At 49.3% G+C, this 23,044-nt stretch overlaps 1 protein-coding gene across 5 annotated transcripts in view; it reads right to left on the reverse strand.

Annotated features, from left to right (window-relative positions):
- SLC4A11 (solute carrier family 4 member 11) overlaps positions 1-23,044 on the reverse strand; it is a 257,806-nt gene that overhangs the window by 153,500 nt on the left and 81,262 nt on the right. The window contains exon 1 of one of the 5 annotated variants that reach the window (XM_081020747.1): positions 20,220-20,511. The exons of the other annotated variants lie outside the window; for them this stretch is intronic. Coding sequence (XP_080876873.1) covers positions 20,220-20,259 — 40 coding nt within the window. The 5' untranslated portion in view covers positions 20,260-20,511. Of the gene's footprint in view, positions 1-20,219; positions 20,512-23,044 lie in introns of those variants that run through there. 5 annotated transcript variants of the gene reach the window in all.

Genomic DNA, 23,044 nt, shown 5'->3' on the forward strand with positions numbered 1-23,044 from the left:
AGGATGACCTTAAGCCTAATGGTGATTTGGGAAATTCTTCTGCAGAAAGTGTGAAGGGACTGGCTTAGGCAGATGGCACTGGGGACGCAACGGGAAAATGCACCAAGGCACGGACTTGAAAAAGAAGAAATGTTTTGTCCCCAAAGCTACACATTTTTGTCGCAGACAGAGTGCTTTAGACAAGAAATCCGATTGTGTAGGAACACCATGACGCCGTGTCATCTCAACACACGAAAAGGCTGTTAAGACATAACTTGGGGGAGAGCAAGCAGGCACAAGCTGAGGTTATGCATGCCTTCCTTCAATTAGACACAGGGATTTGGCATAACCTTAGTATGTGACAAACCAGTTTGCCATTCCATCCCGAATCTGGCAATCCGGGATTGAAAACAAAGCTGATTCTACGAGCACAAGGACTTCCAGACAGGCAATGGAACATTTCTGCCCTCTACTTTCCCTATGTCTCCCTCCTCTAAATCCCCTCCAAAGGGTTTGGGGGGAAACCCAAAACAAATTTAGGGGGCATGAAGGCGGAGGATAGGATAGGGAAATTCCACAGCTCTAAGTCCTCACACTAGCAGAACTGTTTAGCTAGATGCTGTCCACGGTTTGGAGGCAAACTTTGGCTGACTGGGTTTGGACACAACAGGAAACCATGGTTTGCTGCAAACTGTGATGCAGGATTTCAAAGTTTCATATTGAAATATTATAGGAATATCAAATGTCAGTATTATAGGAAATAAGCAAATACAATACGATTTCAATCTTTAAAACTTATTCTCTTAGTCTTTGGATAACTTCCCCACTTTCTGTATGCGAGCTGGAATTTCTGCAGGACCAGCCATGGTACTTCAGAACCATGGGTGGCAGTCAACTAGCTTTTACTCAGAGTAGATCATAATCAATGACCATAATTAGGCTAGGCGCATTAATTTCAATGGGCCAACTTTGAGTAACACGTGAGCCTTGCGGGATGTCTTCAGGAGAGGAAAAGGCTCATAAATAAGATACTCGGCTGAAACCACCTTTAAATTTCAATCTCTCCCTTTATAGACACATCAGCTTCTAAAAGCACAAGCCTTGTGCCCTACCAGTTCTGGAGCTTCCACTTAAATTACGACACCTTGATTTTGTAGGCTCCTTGCATCCATTTATTAAAAGCTTTGCACTCTAATTTTCCAAAAGCATCCCACATAAAACCCTACTACAGTAATGTATGTTTTAAACCCACATACCCTGCGCCCCCCCCCTTTTCCCACCAAATATCCTGCCCACTGAAAGTCGGCTGAAGCAATACAGTGGTACCTCAGGTTACATACTGTTATGTACTGAGTTGAATAGGATCCAAACTGTAGCAGTCTGATTGGTCCTAGAACAATAGGATCCAAAAGGCAGCAGTCTGATTGGTCCTAGAACAATAGGATTCAGAATGCAGCAGTCTGATTGGTCCTAGAACAATGCAGCAGTATGATTGGTTGGCAGGAACCACCCAATCCTGCTCCAGATAGAAGTGAATCCACAACCTGATTGGCTTACAGTAGAATTCCAGAATTAGCCAATCATGTGCAGCCCATTGTGTAAATAATGTATATAAAGCAGATACTGTGAGGGGACATTTATTCATTCCTCCTCACCACTATGAGCTGAATAAAGAGCATGAAATCACTTTGCGACTCTGAGTATATTTCACTGGCGACGAAGGTGGGATCCCGCTGAGCTGACTGCCACACACAGCACCGCAGCACCGCCAACTGCCGCACCGCTGCCTCGCACCGTGTATCCAGGCTTCAGCTCCGGGGCACAAGGAACTCAGAATGGCAGCCAACAGCAGCTTCTCGCCATTCAACCCAGCATCTGGAGACTGGGAAGCGTACGCCTCCCGTTTCACCTTCCTCCTAGAAGCCAAAGGGGTCACCGACGAAGAAGACGCCAAGAAGAGGGCGATATTCTTCAGCGTCTGCGGAGAGGAGACGTTTGAAATCGCCCGGGCTCTCCTTGCGCCTGAAGACGTCGCTACTGTTCCATACAAAACAATAATGGAACAGCTGAAGGGGCACTTTTCGCCGCAGCCCTCAGTGGTAGCTCGTCGAAATGCCTTCTACGCAAAGCGGCAAGCCCCTGGGGAAACCATAACTGGGTTTGTGACCTCTCTCCGCCAAGCCGCCCGGTTCTGCAACTTCTCAGAGCTGGAGAACATGCTTCGTGACCGCCTCGTCGGTGGCCTGAAGGATGAGAAGCTGCAACGGCGCCTCTACGCTAAGAAGGACCTAACGTTCCAGGTCGCTCTGGAGGAGGCCCTGGCAACAGAAGCTGCCGAGAGGTCGACCCAAGAGGCACGGCCGAGCCTGCCATCCCAACCGAGGGTCCACCATGAAGACCTCACCGACGACTCAGGATCCGACAGGGAGGAGGTGCACCGAGTACAGCAGCGCACTCAAGCAGCGCACAGACCACAGCTGCCTCGACGAGAAGGAGGGAACTGCGCAAGCTGCGGGGAGAGTCACGAGAGGAGGACCTGCCGTTTCCGCAACGCAGAGTGCAGGCAGTGCAGAAAATCGGGACACATCGCCCGGGTGTGTCGGGCTCGGCCCACCCGACACCAGGCATCAGATGACCAATCCAAGAGCCCCAGGTCCCGGGGCCCAACGCACCAAGGCAACTCGACGGAGCTCACGGACTTCCAGGTATACCAGTTGCCCCACCCCAACGTAGAGAAAATTTATGTAGAGGTACAGATAGAGGGGGCCCCATGCCGCATGGAGCTTGACACGGGTTCAACTCTATCCATAATCTCGGCAAGGACCTTAAGGAAACTGTGTCCCACTGGGGGTCCCAAACTCAGGCCGGCCCCATTCACCCTCCGGGACTTCCAGAAACGTAAGGTCCCCACAATGGGGGTGGGGACCTTCAGGGTGCAATACCGAGGGCGGACGCGGCAACTGGACTTGCTTGTGGTCAAGGGCCCCTACATTAGCTTACTGGGATTGGCATGGTTTGGACCACTGGGGCTAGCTGTCACCGGGGTGAACCACACTAGCTTACAAGTGGACGTGGACGCCATATGCAAGGAATTTCCAGGGGTTTTCGATGGGAAATTGGGACAGTATACGGGCCCCCCCATTGCGCTACAGCTTGACCCCGCAGTACGACCGGTCAGGCTCAAGGCCCGCCGGGTCCCGTTCGCCTTGAAACCCCGTATAGACGAGGAATTGGACCGACTCGTAGAGCAAGGAGTGCTGGAGCCGGTGCCTAATGCTCCCTGGGAAACCCCAATCGTCACACCCGTCAAGCCTAATGGTTCGGTCCGCATCTGCGCAGACTACAAATGTACCATAAACAAGGCCCTCACGGCCCACGCATACCCAGTGCCAGTGGTCAGCCATGTCCTTGCCACCCTGGCTGGGTCGAAAATTTTTGGCAAGCTGGACTTGGCCCAAGCATATCAACAGCTGCCAGTAGATGAGGCCACAGCAGAGGCACAGACGATTGTGACGCACAGAGGAGCGTTCAGGGTAAAGCGGCTGCAATTCGGTGTCAGCGTGGCACCAGGCATATTCCAGAATATAATGGACTCTCTCCTTAAAGGGATTCCTGGCGTCACCCCCTTCTTCGATGATGTGTTGATTGCCGGCCCCACACCAGAGGAGTTTGAGGACCGCCTCCGCACCGTTCTGCACCGTTTCCAGACGGCGGGTCTCAAGGTGAAGCGGGAAAAATGTCTACTAGGAGTGCCTCAGGTGGACTTTCTGGGATTTATGGTGGACGCAGAAGGGGTCCACCCGACTGGGGACAAGGTACGGGCCATTTGTGATGCCCCAGCGCCCAAGAGCAAGACTGAACTTCAGGCCTTCTTGGGACTATTGAACTTTTACCATTCCTTCCTTCCCCACAAGGCGGCGGTAGCGGAGCCCCTACACAGACTCCTGGACAAGCGGGCCCCTTGGGTGTGGGGCCAGCGCCAGGAGGCCGCATTCCAGGCAGTCAAGGACTTGCTTGTCTCAAACTCGGTCTTGGCACACTTCGACGAGAGGCTGCCGGTGGTGCTAGCATGCGACGCCTCACCCTATGGCATTGGAGCTGTCCTGGGGCACCAACTCCCGGATGGAAGAGAGGTACCGGTGGCGTACTTTTCCCAGACACTCAACACAACCGAGCGGAACTACTCGCAAATCGACAAGGAGGGTCTGGCAATCGTAAAGGGAGTAAAAAAATTCCATGATTTCTTGTACGGGCGGCCCTTCACCGTGGTGACTGACCACAAGCCGTTGCTTGGCTTGTTTGCCCCCGAAAAGCAGACCCCCCAAGTGCTGTCTCCTCGCGTCCTCAGGTGGTCAATTTTCCTTGCCAGCTACCAGTATGCACTGATTCACCGACCTGGGAAGGCGATGGGCCATGCGGACGCCCTCAGCAGGCTACCACTACCGGAAACAGGCCCTGACCCAGCACCTGCACAAGAGGTTATGAGCCTGGAGCTGCTTCCCGACCGCCCCATTCAGGCACAAGAAGTTGCACACCATTCCAAGAAAGATAGGGTCATCTCCCGGGTCCTGGACTGGGTGTGGAGGGGATGGCCCAGCAGCAGCCCCGGGCCAGAATTCGCCGGCTACACAACCCGCAAACATGAACTGTCGGCCCACAAGGGGTGCCTGTTATGGGGAAGCAGAGTCGTTGTTCCCCAGCCCCTCTGCAAAAGGGTCCTCACAGCCCTACACGAGACACATCCAGGGGTAGTAAGAATGAAGGCCCTTGCCAGGAGTTATGTGTGGTGGCCGGGGATCGATGGAGAGATAGAGGCCTGGGTCAAACACTGCCAGGCCTGCCAAGAATCCCGCCCAGATCCCCCAAGGGCCCCAGTCCAGTCCTGGGAGTCCGCCCGAGCACCATGGTCACGCCTGCATGTGGATTTCGCTGGCCCCTTTCAGGGGAAAACATTCTTCATAGTGGTGGACTCCTACACCAAATGGCTGGAAGTCGCACTGGTACCGTCCACTTCCACGTCCGCAGCCATCCGGGTACTACGCAGGCTGTTTGCAACCCACGGGCTCCCTGACACTCTCGTCTCAGACAACGGGACTGCATTTACGTCAGGAGAATTCCAAACCTTCACAGCGCAGAACGCCATCCGCCACATCCGTTCGGCGCCGTTCCACCCTGCCACCAATGGCCAAGCAGAACGCATGGTGCGGACCACCAAGGACACCCTTCGCCGCATGACGCAAGGGGACTGGGAGTACCGCCTTGCCACATTCCTTCTAGCACAGCACAGCACCCCCAGCTCAACGACTGGCCGGAGCCCCGCTGAACTACTAATGGGTCGGCGCCTTGCAATCAGATTGGACCGATAGAGCTCAGGATGAGGTAGTGGTGGGGGAAGGCAGGAACCCCCGGACCTTCGAGGCCCAGGACCCAGTGTACGCAAAGAATTTTGGGGCAGGCCCAGCATGGGTACCCGCCACAATCACCAGGGTCACTGGCCCCGTGTCGTACGAGGTGCTAACGGATGGGGGGCAATGCTGGCGCCGCCACTGCGACCAGATACGGCGACGATTCCCGGGAGAAAACCAGGAGGAGGACAGGTCAGAGGAGTCCCAAGGGAACAGCGGGGCAGTGAGGCCCATAGAGCAGGAGGGGCCAGCAGGAGAGGCAGAATCAGTAAATACAGAGAGGACCCGTGAGGCCGAAAGGACACCGGAACCAGAACCACGACTGAGCGAGCCGGTTGCACCAGACCAAACAGCCGCATCACAGCCAGCATCCTTGGAACACGAGCCAGAACCCGGAGCCCGGACCAGGGAACACCCCAGGCCACAACGCACACGTAGGCCGCTGGCATACCTTGAGGACTATGAATGCGACCTCCCGGGCAGGACTGGAACTTAGAGGGGAGGGGTGTTATGTACTGAGTTGAATAGGATCCAAACTGTAGCAGTCTGATTGGTCCTAGAACAATAGGATCCAAAAGGCAGCAGTCTGATTGGTCCTAGAACAATAGGATTCAGAATGCAGCAGTCTGATTGGTCCTAGAACAATGCAGCAGTATGATTGGTTGGCAGGAACCACCCAATCCTGCTCCAGATAGAAGTGAATCCACAACCTGATTGGCTTACAGTAGAATTCCAGAATTAGCCAATCATGTGCAGCCCATTGTGTAAATAATGTATATAAAGCAGATACTGTGAGGGGACATTTATTCATTCCTCCTCACCACTATGAGCTGAATAAAGAGCATGAAATCACTTTGCGACTCTGAGTATATTTCACATACGCTTCAGGTTACATACGCTTCAGGTTACAGACTCTGCTAACCCAGAAATATTACCTCAGGTTAAGAACTTTGCTTCAGGAGGAGAACAGAAATTGTGCTCCGGCAGTGCGGCGGCAGCAGGAGGCCCCATTAGCTAAAGTGGTGCTTCAGGTTAAGAACAGTTTCAGGTTAAGAACGGACCTCCGGAACGAATTAAGTACTTAACCTGAGGTACCACTGTAATGCCCTGCAGATGTTCTAGAGCTGGGGTAGAAAACACATGGCTCTCCAGATGTTGTTAGACGCCAAGTCCCATCGGCCAAAGTTTCAGGGATGCTGGAAGCTGCCAGCCCAGGAACATCAGAGGGGGGGGGGGGCATAAGTTTAAGAAGACGCTTCTGACCATTTTTAAACAGGGCGGCAACTGATATAAGCATGTCGTTTTGTGGTTCAAACCCATGATCTGGAAGAGAAAACCCCTTTCCTCTTGCACTTGCAATGTGTCTTCTCAATAATAATAATAATAATAATAATAATAATAATAATAATTTATTATTTATACCCCGCCCATCTGGCTGGGCTTCCCCAGCCACACTGGGCGGCTTCCAACAAAATATTAAAATACAGTACAGTGGTACCTCGAAATGCGAAAGGTATCCGTTTTGGAGCCCTGTTCGCATCCTGAATAGAACATAAGACGTGACTGCGTGTCTGCGCATGCGCGGGTCGCGTTTTGCCACTTCCGCGCATGCGCGTGACGTCATTTTAAGCATCTGTGCATGCGCCAGCGGCGAAACCCGGAATTAACGCGCTCCGTTACTTCCGGGTTGCCACGGAGCGTAACTTGAAAATGCTCAACCTGAAGCATATTCAACCCAAGGTATGACTGTAATGCATCAAACATTAAAAGCTTCCCTAAACAGGGCTGCCTTCAGATGTCTTCTCAAAGCACCCTCAACAGGTGAGGAGCTGAAGACACCCAGACTGGCAACATCCGGCTCGACAACTCGCACACAGGGCCCCCACAATTCGCTCGTGGGCCTCGCGGTCCACTTTGGGGCAGCCCGTGCCCAGTTAGACAACATTCCTTACTTTGCAATATCCCAGTTATGAAACAGAAAGTGCCTCACAACTTCTGAGCATCCTTGTTCTGACAACTCAGTCTCCCTGCAATGCTCACGGGGAGCGTCTGTCTGTTTACGTGGTGCCCGCGACGAACCCTTGAGGCAATTGGCACATACCACTTCTCAGATGCTCCCAGTCCCTCCCAAAGAAAAGAAAATGGTTCCATCCTGGACGGCACTTAGCCACAGGCAGAAATCCAGACCTTCCTGTTCCAAGCGCAGCAGGAACAGCCGACGAGGGAATGCCACAACATGCCGCGCACTGCCCACCTTGACAAAGAACATTGCCTTTCCCTCCTGCCGAAATGTTTTGGGCTACAGTTTCCAGCAGCCTCAGGCACAACAGCCACGCTGGCTTGGAGCGCAAAATATCTGCAAGGTGTCACAACATTATGATGGGAGATTGGGGAAAATTATGGAAAACGGAAATGGAATTTAAAATTCACAGACTGTTCCCTGTTGAAGGAGAACTACATGAAGATGATGTACAGATGGTATGCGACACCAGTGCAGTTAGGGAAAATGTATAAAACTAGTTCAAATATATGTTGGAAGTGTAGGGGAAAAGGAGGGGACGTTTTATCATATGTGGTGGGACTGTAATGTAATTTTAAAAAATTGGGAAATGATATATAATGAATTGAAGAAAATGTTCCATCTAACATTTGTTTAAAAACCTGAAGCATTTTTGTTAGGGATTGTAGGGAAAGACCTGCCAAAAAAGCTGAAAAACATCTTCATGTATGCGACAACGGCCGCGAGAGTCCTAATAGCACAAGGATGGAAGACTGAAGAAACTCCAACTAAAGAGGCATGGCAAGAAAAACTGATGGACTATGCAGAACTGGCAAAACTGACACATAAGCTACGGGACAAGGATAACTGTGATTTTAAAGATGAGTGGGAACCCTTTACAAAACATTTGAAGACGAAACAAAGTGAATTGGACTCCTTGGCAGGTTTTGAATAAACATTCACAAACTTTTTATTGATAATAAGAAGTCATATAATTTAAGGATCTATACAACTTTGTAACATGCAGAGAACAGAATTTACAGAGAAACCAAAGACTGGAACTGAGGGAAGTCGGGGGGGGGGATTGTGGGGGGGGGAGGAAAAATGGGGGGAATTAAGGATGATATGTTTTTGGATAATATGTTTTGTTTAAATTTTCAATAAAATTATTTTTTAAAATATATATATATCTGCAAGGTGCTTCCTACCAGAGACAATGGCAAACCAAGCTGATGGGCTATAATATAATAGTTAAGAGTCTGGAAGAAGATGCGGTTTTAAATGTTTAAAATGGGACTCCAGGGGAAGTCCTGAGATTTGGAGGAATCTGAGTTAAAGAAAACCTATAAAAATACTTTTGTTAAAAAGCCAGAAGCATTTTAATGGGTATAGTGGGGGAAGAGATACCAAAAGGAGATAAAGAAAACTGTTTATGTATGCAACAACTGCAGCAAGAATTATTTTAGCCCAAAAATGGAATCAACAAGAAGTCCCAACGAAAGAAAAGTGGCAGACGAAGATGATGGACTTTGCAGAATTGGCGAAGCTGACGGGGAAAATCCGAAACCAGCGTGACCAAGCATTCCAAAAAGATTGGAGTAAATTTATACAATATCTGAAGGACTATTGCAAGCAATTAACAACACTAGCAGGGTCATAAAAAGACTTGTAATGACAACTGTTCTTCCCTTTTTATATTTATTTAAAAATTGTGACATTTTGAAGGAGTGAAATGTAAACTGGAAAACGTATAAATGCTATGAGATAAAGGTTAACTTTGAAAACCATGAGGCGGAAAGGAGGGGAGTTGACAGGCTCTTAAGAGCTAAAGAAGTAAAATGGATAATGATGATGTGTTTAAATATTATATAATTGAGAATTAATAAAAATTAATCTAAAAAGGGTTCGGAGGAATCTCTGTATATGGATATGTATTTGAATTTTTTATAATTTTGTATTCGAAAATCAAATAAAAATGATTTCAAAACAAACAAATGAAAATCTGCAAGGAGCCACCAAGCTAGGAACTCCCCAGGCGTGTTTTGCAAAATGCAGGTCCAACTGAGACCATATGGAGACCTCTGGGTGCCAGATTACTGAATGACATCTCCATCTGGCTGGCCCCTCTGGCTTTCTTAAGCAGGTCAGCAAAAGAGCTTACCTACTGAATGTACATCCCACCTTTTTCTCCACGGAGTATATGGTTCACGTTGTAGTTAATCCCTACAATGACCCTGTGATGTAGATTAGAAGGCTGTGACTGGTCCAAGGTCACCCAGTAAGCTTTATGACTGAGGATTTGAACCCTGATCTCCCAGGTCCTAGTCCGACTCTCTAACCACTAAACCACACTGGCTTCCTAGAGTACTTCTGCTATGGGGCAGCTATATAAATTAAGTAGGTAGATAAAATATGGGGAAAGCAAAATGTCAGTTGGAGAAGGTCCTGAAATCTTTTCTTTGTAAATTTGTTTCATTCTGGATTGTTTTATTTGACGTTTGAATGTCTTGCAAACCGCATTGAGATTTTTTCCTTTAAAATAGAAAGCAGTATAGAAATGAAATGAGTAATAATAAAAATAATAAATTCAATTGCGGGGGAAATGGCGCCTAAACATTCCATTGTGGCAACCTAGGTTTAAGGTTGGTGCTGAAGGAGACTCTTGAGAGTCCCATGGACTGCAAGAAGATCCAACCTATCCATTCTGAAGGAGATCAGCCCTGACTGCTCACTGGAAGGACAGATCCTGAAGCTGAGGCTCCAATACTTTGGCCACCTCATGAGAAGACTCCCTGGAAAAGACCCTGATGTTGGGAAAGATTGAGGTCAGAAGAAGGGGATGACGGAGGACGAGATGGTGGGACAGTGTTCTCGAAGCTACCAGCATGAGTTTGACCAAACTGTGGGAGGCAGTGGAAGACAGGAGTGCCTGGAGTGCTCTGGTCTATGGGGTCACAAAGAGTCGGACACAACTAAACGATTAAACAACAACGTTTAAGCTGCCAATTGGCATTTAGCTTATATATCTGAGTTTCTAATGCTGGTACGAAGTCAGAAAAGGCTAAGATAGAGATACACCAGTTTCTTCTGCAGAAACGAAAGTGATCAGGATCTGAAACTAAGGCACTTCCTCATATTGTCAGTCGAGGCATTTGTGGAATCACAGAATTGTAGAGATGGAAGAGACTCAAAGGGTTATCCAGTCAAGACCGCCACCCCCCCCCCAAAAAAATGCAGGACTCACAGCTGTTCTTGCACTGTATGCAAGAATCTCCAGCTAACAGAAGGCCACCACTCTCTTGCAACTTGTATTTGGGAGCCAATTGTTCCCATTTCACAGATGGAAAACTGAAGCTCTGAAAAAGGTCAAGTTAGCTAACCAGACATTCATCCCCCCTTGCTTGTGTAATAAGCAGCCAAATTATGTTTGGGCCACGCCTTTGTGATCCATCTAATTAAAGGGCGGAAAACGTCTCTGGAATGATGTGTTATTTCAGACAACAGCAAAACAACAACTCGGGCTGTTGTTGCTTCCCCCTCTGCAACCAAATCCCTTATAAGGAAATTGCCCTCTTAAAGAAAAAAGGTGTTCCTGGGATGACAAGGACGCTTGTTTTGAAAATTGCCATTTGCCGTATATTATAGCCAGCGCTAACGCCGCTCAAACTTATTGGACTTATTGGACAGCCCAACAGGGAGATTTCAAGCATTTGCAACTTTTGTTTTGCAATTTTGAACGGAAACCAGGAAAAGAAACCAGGCAAGTACAGATCTGTCCCTGTGGCACAGAAACATCCGAAGCCGCAGATCCCTTGCCCTCCAGGCATATGGATGTAAGGAACAGCCTCACACATCATTTTTGCAAGTGACAAGAATGAAGAATGAAACGTTCTGCAATATGCAAAAATATGCAAGGATCTTGTGCTGGGTTTTTTGGGGCGGTGAGAGACACAAAATCAAAACACAAGTCGGATAATGTGTTTACTGGCATGCGATGGGGGTCAGGCATGTTACCCAACAGTTAATTATGCAAACTGTCCTCAAACGAAGTGTCAGTTGGGAACCTTGCGGGAACCTTGCATAAGATCATACATCAAGCAGTTTGCCTGGGCTCTAGGAGTTTATTTCTGTCATTCCTTGCAAAGCCATAGATGGCTTCAGAAGAGGAGATAGGCTCTAATGGCATCTTAAAGGCCCACATATCCGTTAAATCTGGCCGCCCAGAAAGTCCAAGGCAATGCATTTTTTAATTATTGACAACTACCAATCCACAAATATGATCGCCACAAACAAAAGCACCAAAAAAAACAAGAGGAAATGTGGCATGCCCAATCTTGTCAGGAGTGAGGGGCAGAAATGAAGCAAAGATTTGCCAGACTCCCCTACAGGTAGATTTGTGTGTGTTTGTGTGGACAAATGCATCCCTTCCTTATAAGTACGTGACAATCTGTAACAAGAATCATATTCCAGGCAGGTTTGCGCTGAAGGAAAGGGCACAGATAAAAGCAGAACAGAACCTTCAGAAAGAAGACATGTTTTGCAAAAGATGAATAACCATTCACTTAGGAAGACAGGAAACTGCCTTTCGCTGAGGTTGCATCTGCAATATACATTGAAAGCACACACACACACACACACACACACACTTTTAACAGTCATAATAATAATAACAATAAATTTTATTTATACCCCGCCCTCCCCGGCCAGAGCCGGGCTCAGGGCGGCTAACACTAGTAAAATAACAATAAAAACATAATAGGGGGAAGAAAAAAAACCAATTTAAAATACAGGTTAAAATACAATTTAAAAAGCAGCCTCATTTTAATAGTAGCCCACAGATCAAAACCATAAGGGGAGGGAAACATAAGGGTCAGACTGAGTCCAAACCAAAGGCCAGGTGGAACAGCTCTGTCTTGCAGGCCCTGCGGAAAGATGTCAAGTCCCACAGGGCCCTGGTCTCTTGGGACAGAGCGTTCCACCAAGTCGGGGCAAGTACTGAAAAGGCCCTGGCCCTAGTTGAGACCAATCTAACCACCTTGCGACTTGGGACCTCCAAAATGTTGTCATTTGTGGACCTTAAGGTCCTCCGTGGGGCATACCAGGAGAGGCGCCCCCCCAAATCCTGGGAACTGTAATTTTTTCAGGGTGCTGAGCGATGTTAGGTAAGGTAAAGGGACCCCTGACCGTTAGGTCCAGTTGTGGCCGACTCTGGGGTTGCGCACTCATCTCGCTTTACTGGCCGAGGGAGCCGGCGTACAGCTTCCGGGTCATGTGGCTAGCATGACTAAGCCGCTTCTGGAAAAACCAGAGCAGCGCACGGAAATGGCGTTTACCTTCCCGCCAGAAAGGTACCTATTTATCTACTTGCACTTTGACGTGCTTTCGAACTGCTAGGTTGGCAGGAACAGAGACCGAGCAACGGGAGCTCACCCCATTGCGGGGATTCGAACCGTTGACCTTCGTTTGACAATCAATCCCTCTTCTCTGGGAAGTGTGGCTCTGCAAAGGGAAAATGGGTTTGCTAACAACTCTCCGCACCCGTAACAAACTACACCTCCCAGGATTCTCTGGGGGAAGCCAGTACTACTTAAAGTGGTATGATACAGCTTTAAATGTGCAGCACAGATGAGGCCTGAGTGTGACAATTGGAATATCTAAGCTCAGGATAGTCTGCTGGCACGTTTGCAAAGCTAAGCAGGGTCCGGTATGCTTTCAAATTGGATGGGAGACCAACTGTGTGTTGAGATTCCTGCATTGCAGGGGGTTGGCCGAGATGACTCTCAGGGTCCCTTACAATTCTACGATTCTATGACTGAGCTATGGCCCTTCCCCAAATTATCATTCCTGTACATTATTGCAAGTGCTACAAGGGAGGAGGGAGGAGAAGAGAAAGGTCAAGGCCTTACAGCCCCACTGCCAACCAAACGCCATCCATATGAGCTGCTTAATGTATCCTACGCGCTGTGATTTTGGAGTGACGCCTACAAGCAAGAGGCTTCACTTTAGGAAGTGATGACTGCTCATGTAAAACTGGATATTTACAGCTCTCCATCAGCACAGAACAGTACGTCCTGTGCGTGTTTGAAAATATATTCCCTGAAGCGTGGACAGGTATGAGATTTATTCATTTTGTACCACGGATCTAGGCAATTTGCTTGGCCTTCAAGAGACCAGAACACTCCCAGAGGGATTGTTGGTGCCCAACAATTAAAACTCCTCTCGAGTGCAGGTACAGACAGCCGACCAAACTGCTCAAAGCTGCTCTGCAGCTTGGAAATACTGCACCCGGTTTGCCAGCTTTAGTTTTTCTAGGGTAGCCAACTCTCAAAAACGTTGCAAAATAAAGGCTGCACTCATGCATTACGAAAAGCGATGGTTTCTGGCTTGTCATGGTTTACTGTGAAAAAGCAGAGAACTGACACTGCCCAAGCACTCTTGCATTCCTTCTCCTCTAATGCAAGCAGAAAGAACAAACTCAGAATCCACAACTAACCTTGGCTTCCAGTTATGGTTAAATACTTGGTAGTGGCTGGCTGCTCCTAAACATAAACCATGGTTTGCTGCTGGTCCCATTTGTTCATCTTGCTCTCTCTAGGAGAAGAGCTAAGCCGGAGCAACTGAGCAGCATATACCACCAGTGGGCCACTCGCCGATCGCCGAAGAATGGATGCTTTTGAATTATGGTGCTGGAGGAGACTCTTGAGAGTCCCATGGACTGCAAGAAGATCAAACCTATCCATTCTGAAGGAAATCAGCCCTGAGTGCTCACTGGAAGGACAGATCCTGAAGCTGAGGCTCCAAGACTTTGGCCACCTCATGAGGAGAGAAGACTCCCTGGAAAAGACCCTGATGTTGGGGAAGATGGAGGGCCCAAGGAGAAGGGGACGACAGAGGACGAGATGGTGGGACAGTGTTCTCGAAGCTACCAGCATGAGTTTGACCAAACTGCGGGAGGCAGTGGAAGGCAGGAGTGCCTGGCGTGCTCTGGTCCATGGGGTCACGAAGAGTCGGACACGACTAAACAACAACAAGAAACCACAGTTTATTGTGCAAACACAAATCCGAGTCCTCGTTTAAAGCCCTGCCTCATACCCAAACCTTTCTATCAGAAACCAAGGGAGAAATCCAAGAGAGCATTCTAGATCTTTCTCAGCTTCCACCTGCCATTCCGTTTGACGAAATATTATCCATTGGTTTTGAAGAGATAACTCCCCTTTTCTCTCTCAATATAATGGGCCGACCACAAATGCCGCCACCATCCCAACTAGTGATTGTGGATCTCCCTAATTGCAACACTTTTCAACCTCCGCTGTGACTCATCATCGCTGCAGCCTCAACCCTCAACACCAGTGGGATGCATTTGCTAAATCGTAACGTGCATCATAATTTCGGAGTCAAACCAACCCATCCTGATGTCCCGGCCTTTGTTGTTGTTTTATTTTGCCTGCCCTCTGCCCTAAGGTCCCAGGGCCGGTCACAACAGTTCAAAAAACAACATTTGGAATCGTTTTAAGGCAAATGATAATCCCAGGACAGTGCAAATGAAGACTGTGCTTGTTCCAGATCTCTTGAGCATCATACCTGGGGGACCTCCTTCCGCTTACCTGGAGAAGGTGAGAAGCTCCGGTTCGCAGTGTTCTAGAAGGAGCACGGCAATGCCGGATTGGGAATATCATTATTATTATTACTTAAATTTATATACTGCCCTATAAAGGTAAAGGGACCCCTAGCCATTAGGTCCAGTCATGGCCAACTCTGGGGTTGTGGTGCTCATCTTGCTTTATTGGCCGAGGGAGCCGGCGTACAGCTTCCGGGTCATGTGGCCAGCAGGACTAAGCCGCTTCTGGTGAACCAGAGCAGCGCACGGAAACGCCGTTTACCTTCCTGCCAGAGCGGTACCTATTTATCTACTTGCACTTTGACGTGCTTTTGAACTGCTAGGTTGGCAGGAGCAGGGACCGAGCAACGGGAGCTCACCTCGTCGTGGGGATTTGAACCACCGACCTTCTGATCGGCAAGTCCTAGGCTCTGTCGTTTAACCCACAGCGCCACCCGCATCACCCACTGCCCTATACCCAGGGTGCTATGGCCAAGGAGAACAATTTCATGGGAACTGGGCCAGGACACAATCCCCATTTCCTTCCTTCCATCCATCCCACCTCCAGAAGCATGGAAGTGGGTTTTGCAAGAACTCTGCATTTCTGCCCGTTACACCATTCCTCTCTTTAAGAGCTGACGCCAGCATGCTGCCATAGCAGCCCTTACTTTCAAAGTTCTCCCCTCCTTCCTTCGTTACTAAGAAGTTCTCTCTTTCTCTCTCTCTTCCATTCCTAATTTCTATTGCTCCCAAGGTCTGGAGCTGCCAGTCCCTATTTGATCGCGGTTTGACACAGCCAAGCGGCAGGACACAGGACACCTTACATGCGTAAGGCTTGCAGGTTCATCACCTTTGTGTAGCTCCAGAAGAAAAGGGGTCCCGGGTTGCCGAATAACAAAAGCCAGGGACTCTGGAGATGCACTGCCAGTTAAAGTGCCTAATAATAATAATAATAATAATAATAATAATAATAATATCTTTATTGTCATTGCCCCCTTCGGGGACAACGAAATTACTTGACTGCTCCATAAAAACACTAATTAATCAATACAGTATAATACAGCAAGGGAGATTAGATGACTTTCAAAGTCCGGGCTTCCCATTCAGGGCCGAGATCGCTCTGGAGAAGAAGCTGTTCTTAAGACGGCTCGTTCTTGTCTTCATCGTCCTGTATCTCCGTCCCGACGGCAAGAGCTCGAAGAGACAGTGACCAGGATGCGATGGATCTTTTACTATGTCCAGTGCCTTCCTATGGCACCTTGTGGCATAAATCTGCTCTAAGGTGGAGAGTGGGCAGCCGTTATGAGGAACGGCTAAGGGAGCTGGGCATGTTTAGCCTGGAGAAGAGGAGGTTAAGGGGTGATATGATAGCCATGTTCAAATATATAAAAGGATGTCACATAGAGGAGGGAGAAAGGTTGTTTTCTGCTGCTCCAGAGAAGCGGACACGGAGCAATGGATCCAAACTACAAGAAAGAAGATTCCACCTAAACATTAGGAAGAACTTCCTGACAGTAAGAGCTGTTCGACAGTGGAATTTGCTGCCAAGGAGTGTGGTGGAGTCTCCTTCTTTGGAGGTCTTTAAGCAGAGGCTTGACAACCATATGTCAGGAGTGCTCTGATGGTGTTTCCTGCTTGGCAGGGGGTTGGACTCGATGGCCCTTGTGGTCTCTTTCAACTCTATGATTCTATGATTCTATGAAAGTATGCAGCACTCAGCTACCCTGAACGAAAAAGCCCCCCTCTCCCCAACATAAGGACAGCTCCAAATGTTCAAGAAGCCAGCTCCCCTCTTTTTTACAGAATCACAGAATTGTAGAGCTGGAAGAGACCATGAGGTTCACCTAGTCTCCGGAGGGTGGAAACATGAGAGCGGGCCTTTTCTGCGGTGGCTCCCTGTTTGTGGAATGCTCTCCCCAAGAAGGCTCTCCAGGCACCTTCATTACATATATTAAGGTGCCAAGCACAAATGCTTCTCTTCTGCCAGGCATTCCAAGCCAGTACGTTTCCGAGCACAATTCAAAGTGTTGGTGCTGACCTTTAAAGCCCTAAACGGCCTCAGCCCAGTAGACCTGAAGGAGCATCTCCACCCCCATCGTTCTGCCTGGACACTGAGGTCCAGCGCCGAGGGCCTTCTGGTGGTTCCCTCATTGCAAGAAGTGAAGTTACAGGGAACCAGGCAGAGGGCCTTCTCGGTAGTGGCGCCCGCCCTGTGGAACGCCGTCCCACCAGATGTCAAAGAGGAAAACAACTACCAGACTTTTAGAAGACATCTGAAGGCAGTCCTGTTTAGGGAAGCTTTTAATGTTTAATAGATTATTGTCGTTTAATAATCTGTTGGAAGCCGCCCAGAGTGGCTGGGGAAACCCAGCCAGATAGCAGGGTATAAATAATAAATTATTATTATTATTATTATTATTATTATTCAGCTGATTAATTCTATGGCTTTTAAAATGTGTTTATGGGAGGTGGATTATTGCTATGTTTTCGCGCCATTGTGTATTTTGTATTCTCATTTAATTTTTTTATTTATTATTCATTTATTACATCTGTATACCATCTTTTTCTTCCAAGGAGCTCAAGGTGGCGTACGTGGTTCTCCTCCTCCCCCATTTCATCTTCACAACACCCCTGCGAGGCGGATTAGGCTAAGAGAAGGCAACCACCCCAACGTCACCCAGTGTGCTTCATGTGGGGATTTGAACCTTGGTCTCCCAGATCCTAGGTCCAACACACAACAACCATTATGCCACACTGGCTTGCCCTTCAGATGAAGGGCGGTATACAAAGTTAATAAATAATAGTAATAGTCCAACCCCCTGCAATGTATGGAGTGTGACTGGAGGTCCTGGGCTGCCCAGGTGACAAGACCCCCCCTCGGCCTCACTGCTGTGGTACAAAGGAAAGCAGAGCAAGATGTACCAGCTTAGTTGCAGCAGTTGCCAGAAGGAGGAGTACAAGGCGCCATCCAACTGTCTTAGGGACCTCACTCTGGATTTGTGTAGGGTTCACAGTGGTACCTTGGTTCTCGAACTTAATATGTTCTGGGAGTCTGTTCAACTCCCAAAACCGTTCGAAAACCAAGGCATGCCTTCTGATTGGCTGCAGGAGCTTGCTAAGTGGAAGCCACGTCAGATGTTTGGCTTCCGAAAAACATTCATAAACCGGAACACTTATTTCAGGGTTTGCGCCATTCAGGAGCCAATTTGTTCGACAACTAAGCCGTTCGAGAACCAAGGCACCTTTGTACTTTTTAGCCCAGAGCATTCCAAACTGTGTCTCAAGACACATTAGTGCGTCAGCGGCAGTGCCTAGGTGTGTCACACAGACGCTCCCCACTGTGTCGCAAAATGATGCATGTCTAAAAAGTGTGTCACCAACGTGAAAAGTTTGGAAAGCTCTGCCTTAGCCTTTGCGTCTCCTGAAGCTATCCCACAAGACAGCGGAGGTTTAGGACCAGAGCTTTCCTTCTCCTAGAAGGGCTTCCTTCCCAGGTGTACGAGCCCCACCTGCCCCTCACTTCCCTCTACTACAGCAAGTGCAAAAACCGCCTTCTTGACCATTGGACCCACTACCGTTCTCATCCACTCACAACAACAGAACCTGTCTTCACATGCGGGGGAAATCCCTAATTCAGCAAGGCTTTGAGACTCATTGGCTCAAACCCTCATCTTGTTTAGGAGCTGCAGAATACAACAATCTGGAGAAGCTGACAGTTTCACATGAGGCACGAGAAGCTGCAAACATCAAAGGCTATCAGATAATTAGTGTTGACCATCATCAACACAAACACTTGTCTTTATACTCAGCTGGATAATCCCAGAAGTCCACTTGGGTTCCGATATTGTGGCTACCCCAGGACAGGTAATTCTAGTAACAAGAGACAAAGAATATAGCTATAAAAAGAGAACAGGTGCACTTGTTTGGAAAGGGCTTCGCAGAGTTAATGGCACCTTTTGCAACTCATATATTGGTCAGCCACACACATCCCGGGACTGGACACCTTACAGGAAATGCTTGCAGCGGTCAAGATTTGTGAGTCCCCAATGAGCTGAACTGCTCTGCCACCTACAGCTCTTTTTGCTGAGGAGCAAAGCAACCAGAAAGCCAGAAAAGGGAATGAATGAGATTTGTGCATCCTGCAAAAGTAGGGATAAGAATCGCCCCGTTCCCTCCAATGGCCAAACGCTGGAGAAGTTCCCCCCACAGGATTATACCGGAGTCACTTTGCTTCTAAGGAAAGGGAGGCGAGGGAGGAGAGAAGAGAAGAGAAGGGGGGAAACCCAGCAACCTCAAAAAAAAAACAAAACAAAAGACTCAAGGAAGTGCTGACAACCGCTTTAAAAACCAAAAACAAACTGAATTGCACAACATCCACTGCCTCTGTTTCGCTTGCAAATAACTCGAAGATCATCAACTACCTTATTTCAACAAGAGCAATTGCAGCAACTAAAGCCCATTATGTTTTGTTTCGTCTTCAAAAAGTCAAGTACAGAAAATACCGCTGGATGTTGCCAAAACAGCACTCCCTTTTCACTAACAATAGCTTGAAAACCCAGTATTTGACAAAGGCTTCAAACCTCTTGTTCCCTTAAGCTAGGAGCAAAAAGGAGAGCTCGCTGCTCGCTCCGCAGATCTTTGGGGAGTTGCGGCTGGCCAAGAAGAAGCGCCCCTAAACCCTTTAATTTTTGTATGTGGCCCTTCCCCAAGCCGCAAAAAAAAACACCTTGACACGGGCCAGTACATCTGCCTTCTTGCTCGGAGTTGTTTACGCGCAGCGAAACCTGCCCTCCCTTTTGTTTAAATTCCCCTCCATCCTCCTGTCAAAAAAGGGCCGCTTCCCTTTTGCTTCCCCTTCTGCGTGCGCAAAGCGAGCTCGGCTCTTTCGCTGGTTTGCAAAAACTTTGCAGAGCACGACAGCAAGCCGTGCAAAAGCCAAACTGGAGGGAGACGGTTTTGTGGGCTTTTCAGGGGGTGAGGAAGTCTTCCCAAAGTTGCGGAAGCGGGGGGAACCGTCAGCCCTCTTTTTTTATGAAGAGCTGGGAGTGCTTGCCGCCAGAAACCGGACGGAGCGCGCAGTTGCAAAAGGCGCTCCGGGGAGGAGCTGCAACTTTGCAAGCGAGCTGCAACAGCTGGCCCGCGACCTCGCCGGGCGAGGGGCACCTTCGCCGGCTGCTGCGGCTGCCCGAGCTCCTTCCTGCCTCCGCCTCCGCCCGCCCCGGCAAAAGCAGGCGCTCACCGCATGGCTGGAGGTGGAAGACGCGCCTCGCCGTTGCCATCGCCGCCGCCGCCGCCGCTCCGGGGCTGCGCTTCACACCATCGCCGAGGCGCGCCACGCCTGCCGCCTCGCCGCCGCCGTCGGAAGGAGCAGAGCAGCCCGAACTGAAAGCGCCCGCGCATCGGCCCGGGTTGCGGAGGGTGGAAAGGGGAAGGGACGGCCGAGGAGGAGCAGGAGGAGGCGGCGGCGGCGGAGGCGCAGCAGAAGCGGCGGCAGCAGCAGCCGCGCCGAGGGACACACCTCCCTCCCTCCCGCGCCGGTCCTAGCGCGCTTCCCGCGGCGAGGCTCTCCCCAAGGAGGCGCGGGAGGCGGAGGGAGGAGAGGCCCCCGCGACCTCCCGCTGCGCCCGCACCCTGGGGCGCCTCGCCCCTGGCGCGCTCGGGCCCCCTAGGGGCGCTTTCCAAAAGGAGGCGCAATTGCGCGCAGCAGCCGTCGAGCAGGACCCAGCGCCTCTTCGCGCAGGAACGCTGCGCCCCGGGATGGGGAGGGGGATACAGAGTCGCCTTGAACTGATCCAAGAGCCACGGGTAGAGTGCCGACTTGGATAAAATGTTGGGGAGGGGGCCAAGGGCGTAGCCAAGGGGGGGCAGTGGAGGCAGATGCCCCCCAAATCAACAGAAATCAATAAAAATACTTAAGTAACTGAGGTTCTGCACCCCCTACCGTAAAGCCTGCCCCCTCCATCATAAATCCTGCCTACACCCATAGAGGGGGCCGTGTAACCCCACCCAACATAATCGATCAAAAGATCACGCACAAACACCATTTGTAATGCCTATCAACTTTGAGGGGACCCACTCCCTCAAATATTTTAGGGGGGCGAAAGGACCTCGGCCCCTAGGAGTTGGCTCCTATGCCTACAGGGGACGGGTGGTACACAAATTAATTTAATAATAATAATTCGTTTTTCACGGATAAGGAGGGAGAAGCCCTGCATATCTCGGTTGTTTCAGCTTCCCTTTGGAATTCGGATCTCGGGGGAGCACGCTTATTTTCCCTTATTATTTACCTGTTGTTTATGCCGCGTAAGTGTGGAAACCTCAAAGTGGTTTTGGGGTTGCCAGGACACCCCGAAATTGTTGGGATTTTTTTTGTTTTGTTTTTTACAAACCCCAAAGTTGTTGTTGAGCTATTTTTTTTGCAAAAACACCAAGAAAAACAGGTGTGAGTTTCGTAATTTCACTATGCAATGTGTGGAAAAGCACAACATTCAGCTTCTGTTGGTTGTCTTTGGATTTCAGTATTATTAGGAGGGAGGGAGAGGAGCCACTGTGCTCCACCAACAGGATCTTAGCTGCCTTAGAGAGAGAAAAGGGACCCATGGCCCTCCAAATGTTTGCAGATTACACTTCTCACCATCTTATTCCTGATTGGCCTTGCTGGCTGCTGGGAGTTCATAGATTTGTAGAGTTGGAAGGGACCACCAGAGTCATCTAGTCCAACCCCCTGCAATTCAGGAATCTGTGGGGTTGAATTCATGACTCCAAGGTTGAGTTTTATGAGCTACCACCTTACTCTGTTTACCACCCTGGGCTCCACTAGGAGCAAGGGTGGGATGCAAATGAAATAGATAGATGATAGATAGATAGATAGATAGATAGATAGATAGATGATAGATACCAAAATCCAACCCACCCAGTACTCTTTGCAAGAAAGCCCAGCACCCAGATCCCAAACTATGTCCTAAGAAGAAGAGAACAGACCTGGAGTCTTCTTCAAAACCCTCTCCAGTTCAGACTCTCAACTACTCTTAAAAGAAATGCAACAGAAAGGAAGGAAGGAAGGAAAAAGAAAAAGGAAGGAAGGAATTGGGGTGATTTTTTTTAGCAGCTTTTGACTTTCCCAAGTAAGTGACACAGCTTCCCAAAATGCACATTCAGTTTGCCAAGATCAGAGTTCACCACTGCAACCAGTAGGGTCCTTGTAAACTTATCAGGGCAACCAGCTGCTCAACAAACCTCAGCCCACCTGCCTGTCCTTGCCTGCTTTGGTACTTACTTACAACCAATCCAGGGGGTGGCGCTGCCGGCTGGAATCAACCTCCTCCTCTGTGTTGCCTTTGAAGAACTGATTCAGCCTGTGGGACTCTTGGGTTCCTTATTTCCCTCTAGATATGGAACTGCCTTGTGTGAGTGGGAGAGTGGTGCCCCCTTGCCAAAGAGCAGGGGGATAGGGGTATTAACTAGCATTAGTTGGCTCCGCCTCTCATTGAGCTGTGACTCCGCCTCCCATTCACACTGGCTCCGCCTGCTCTGGTCCTTCCCCCCCCCCCCTTTCCAGTCCCAATGGGCAGCAGCCATCACTGCAGGCGAGTCCAGCGACCGCAGCCCAAAAGAGTCTTGCGGTACTTTATAAGGACTATCAAATATATTGCGGGAAAAGCTTTTGTGGATTAGGGATGTGAAGTCTTACCTGGATAGCTCAGTCGGCAGAGCATGATGAGACTCATAATTTCTGGGTTGCGGGTTCGAGCCCCACGTTGGGCAAAAGATTCCTGCCTTTGCAGGAGGTTAGTCTAGATGACTGTGGTGGTCTCTTCCAACTCTACAATGCAATGATTCAAAGAATCATGCAGGATTAGGTCGGCGGCCCATCTAGCCAGCATCTTGTTCCCATGGTGGCCAACAGGGAGCCCATTATGGGCTGTGCACAGGATGGACCCAAGTGCAGCAGCAGATCTTCAATTTGGGGGGGCGGGGAGGTTGGCATGTACGTTGGGGAGCTCAGCAGCAGGTCCACCAGTTTGAGGGGGGAAAGGCATCTGAGAGGTGGCACAAACAGACAGG

The sequence above is a fragment of the Podarcis pityusensis genome (genome assembly GCF_964106645.2).
Source record: "Podarcis pityusensis genome assembly, chromosome: 9".
NCBI lineage: Eukaryota > Metazoa > Chordata > Lepidosauria > Squamata > Lacertidae > Podarcis > Podarcis pityusensis.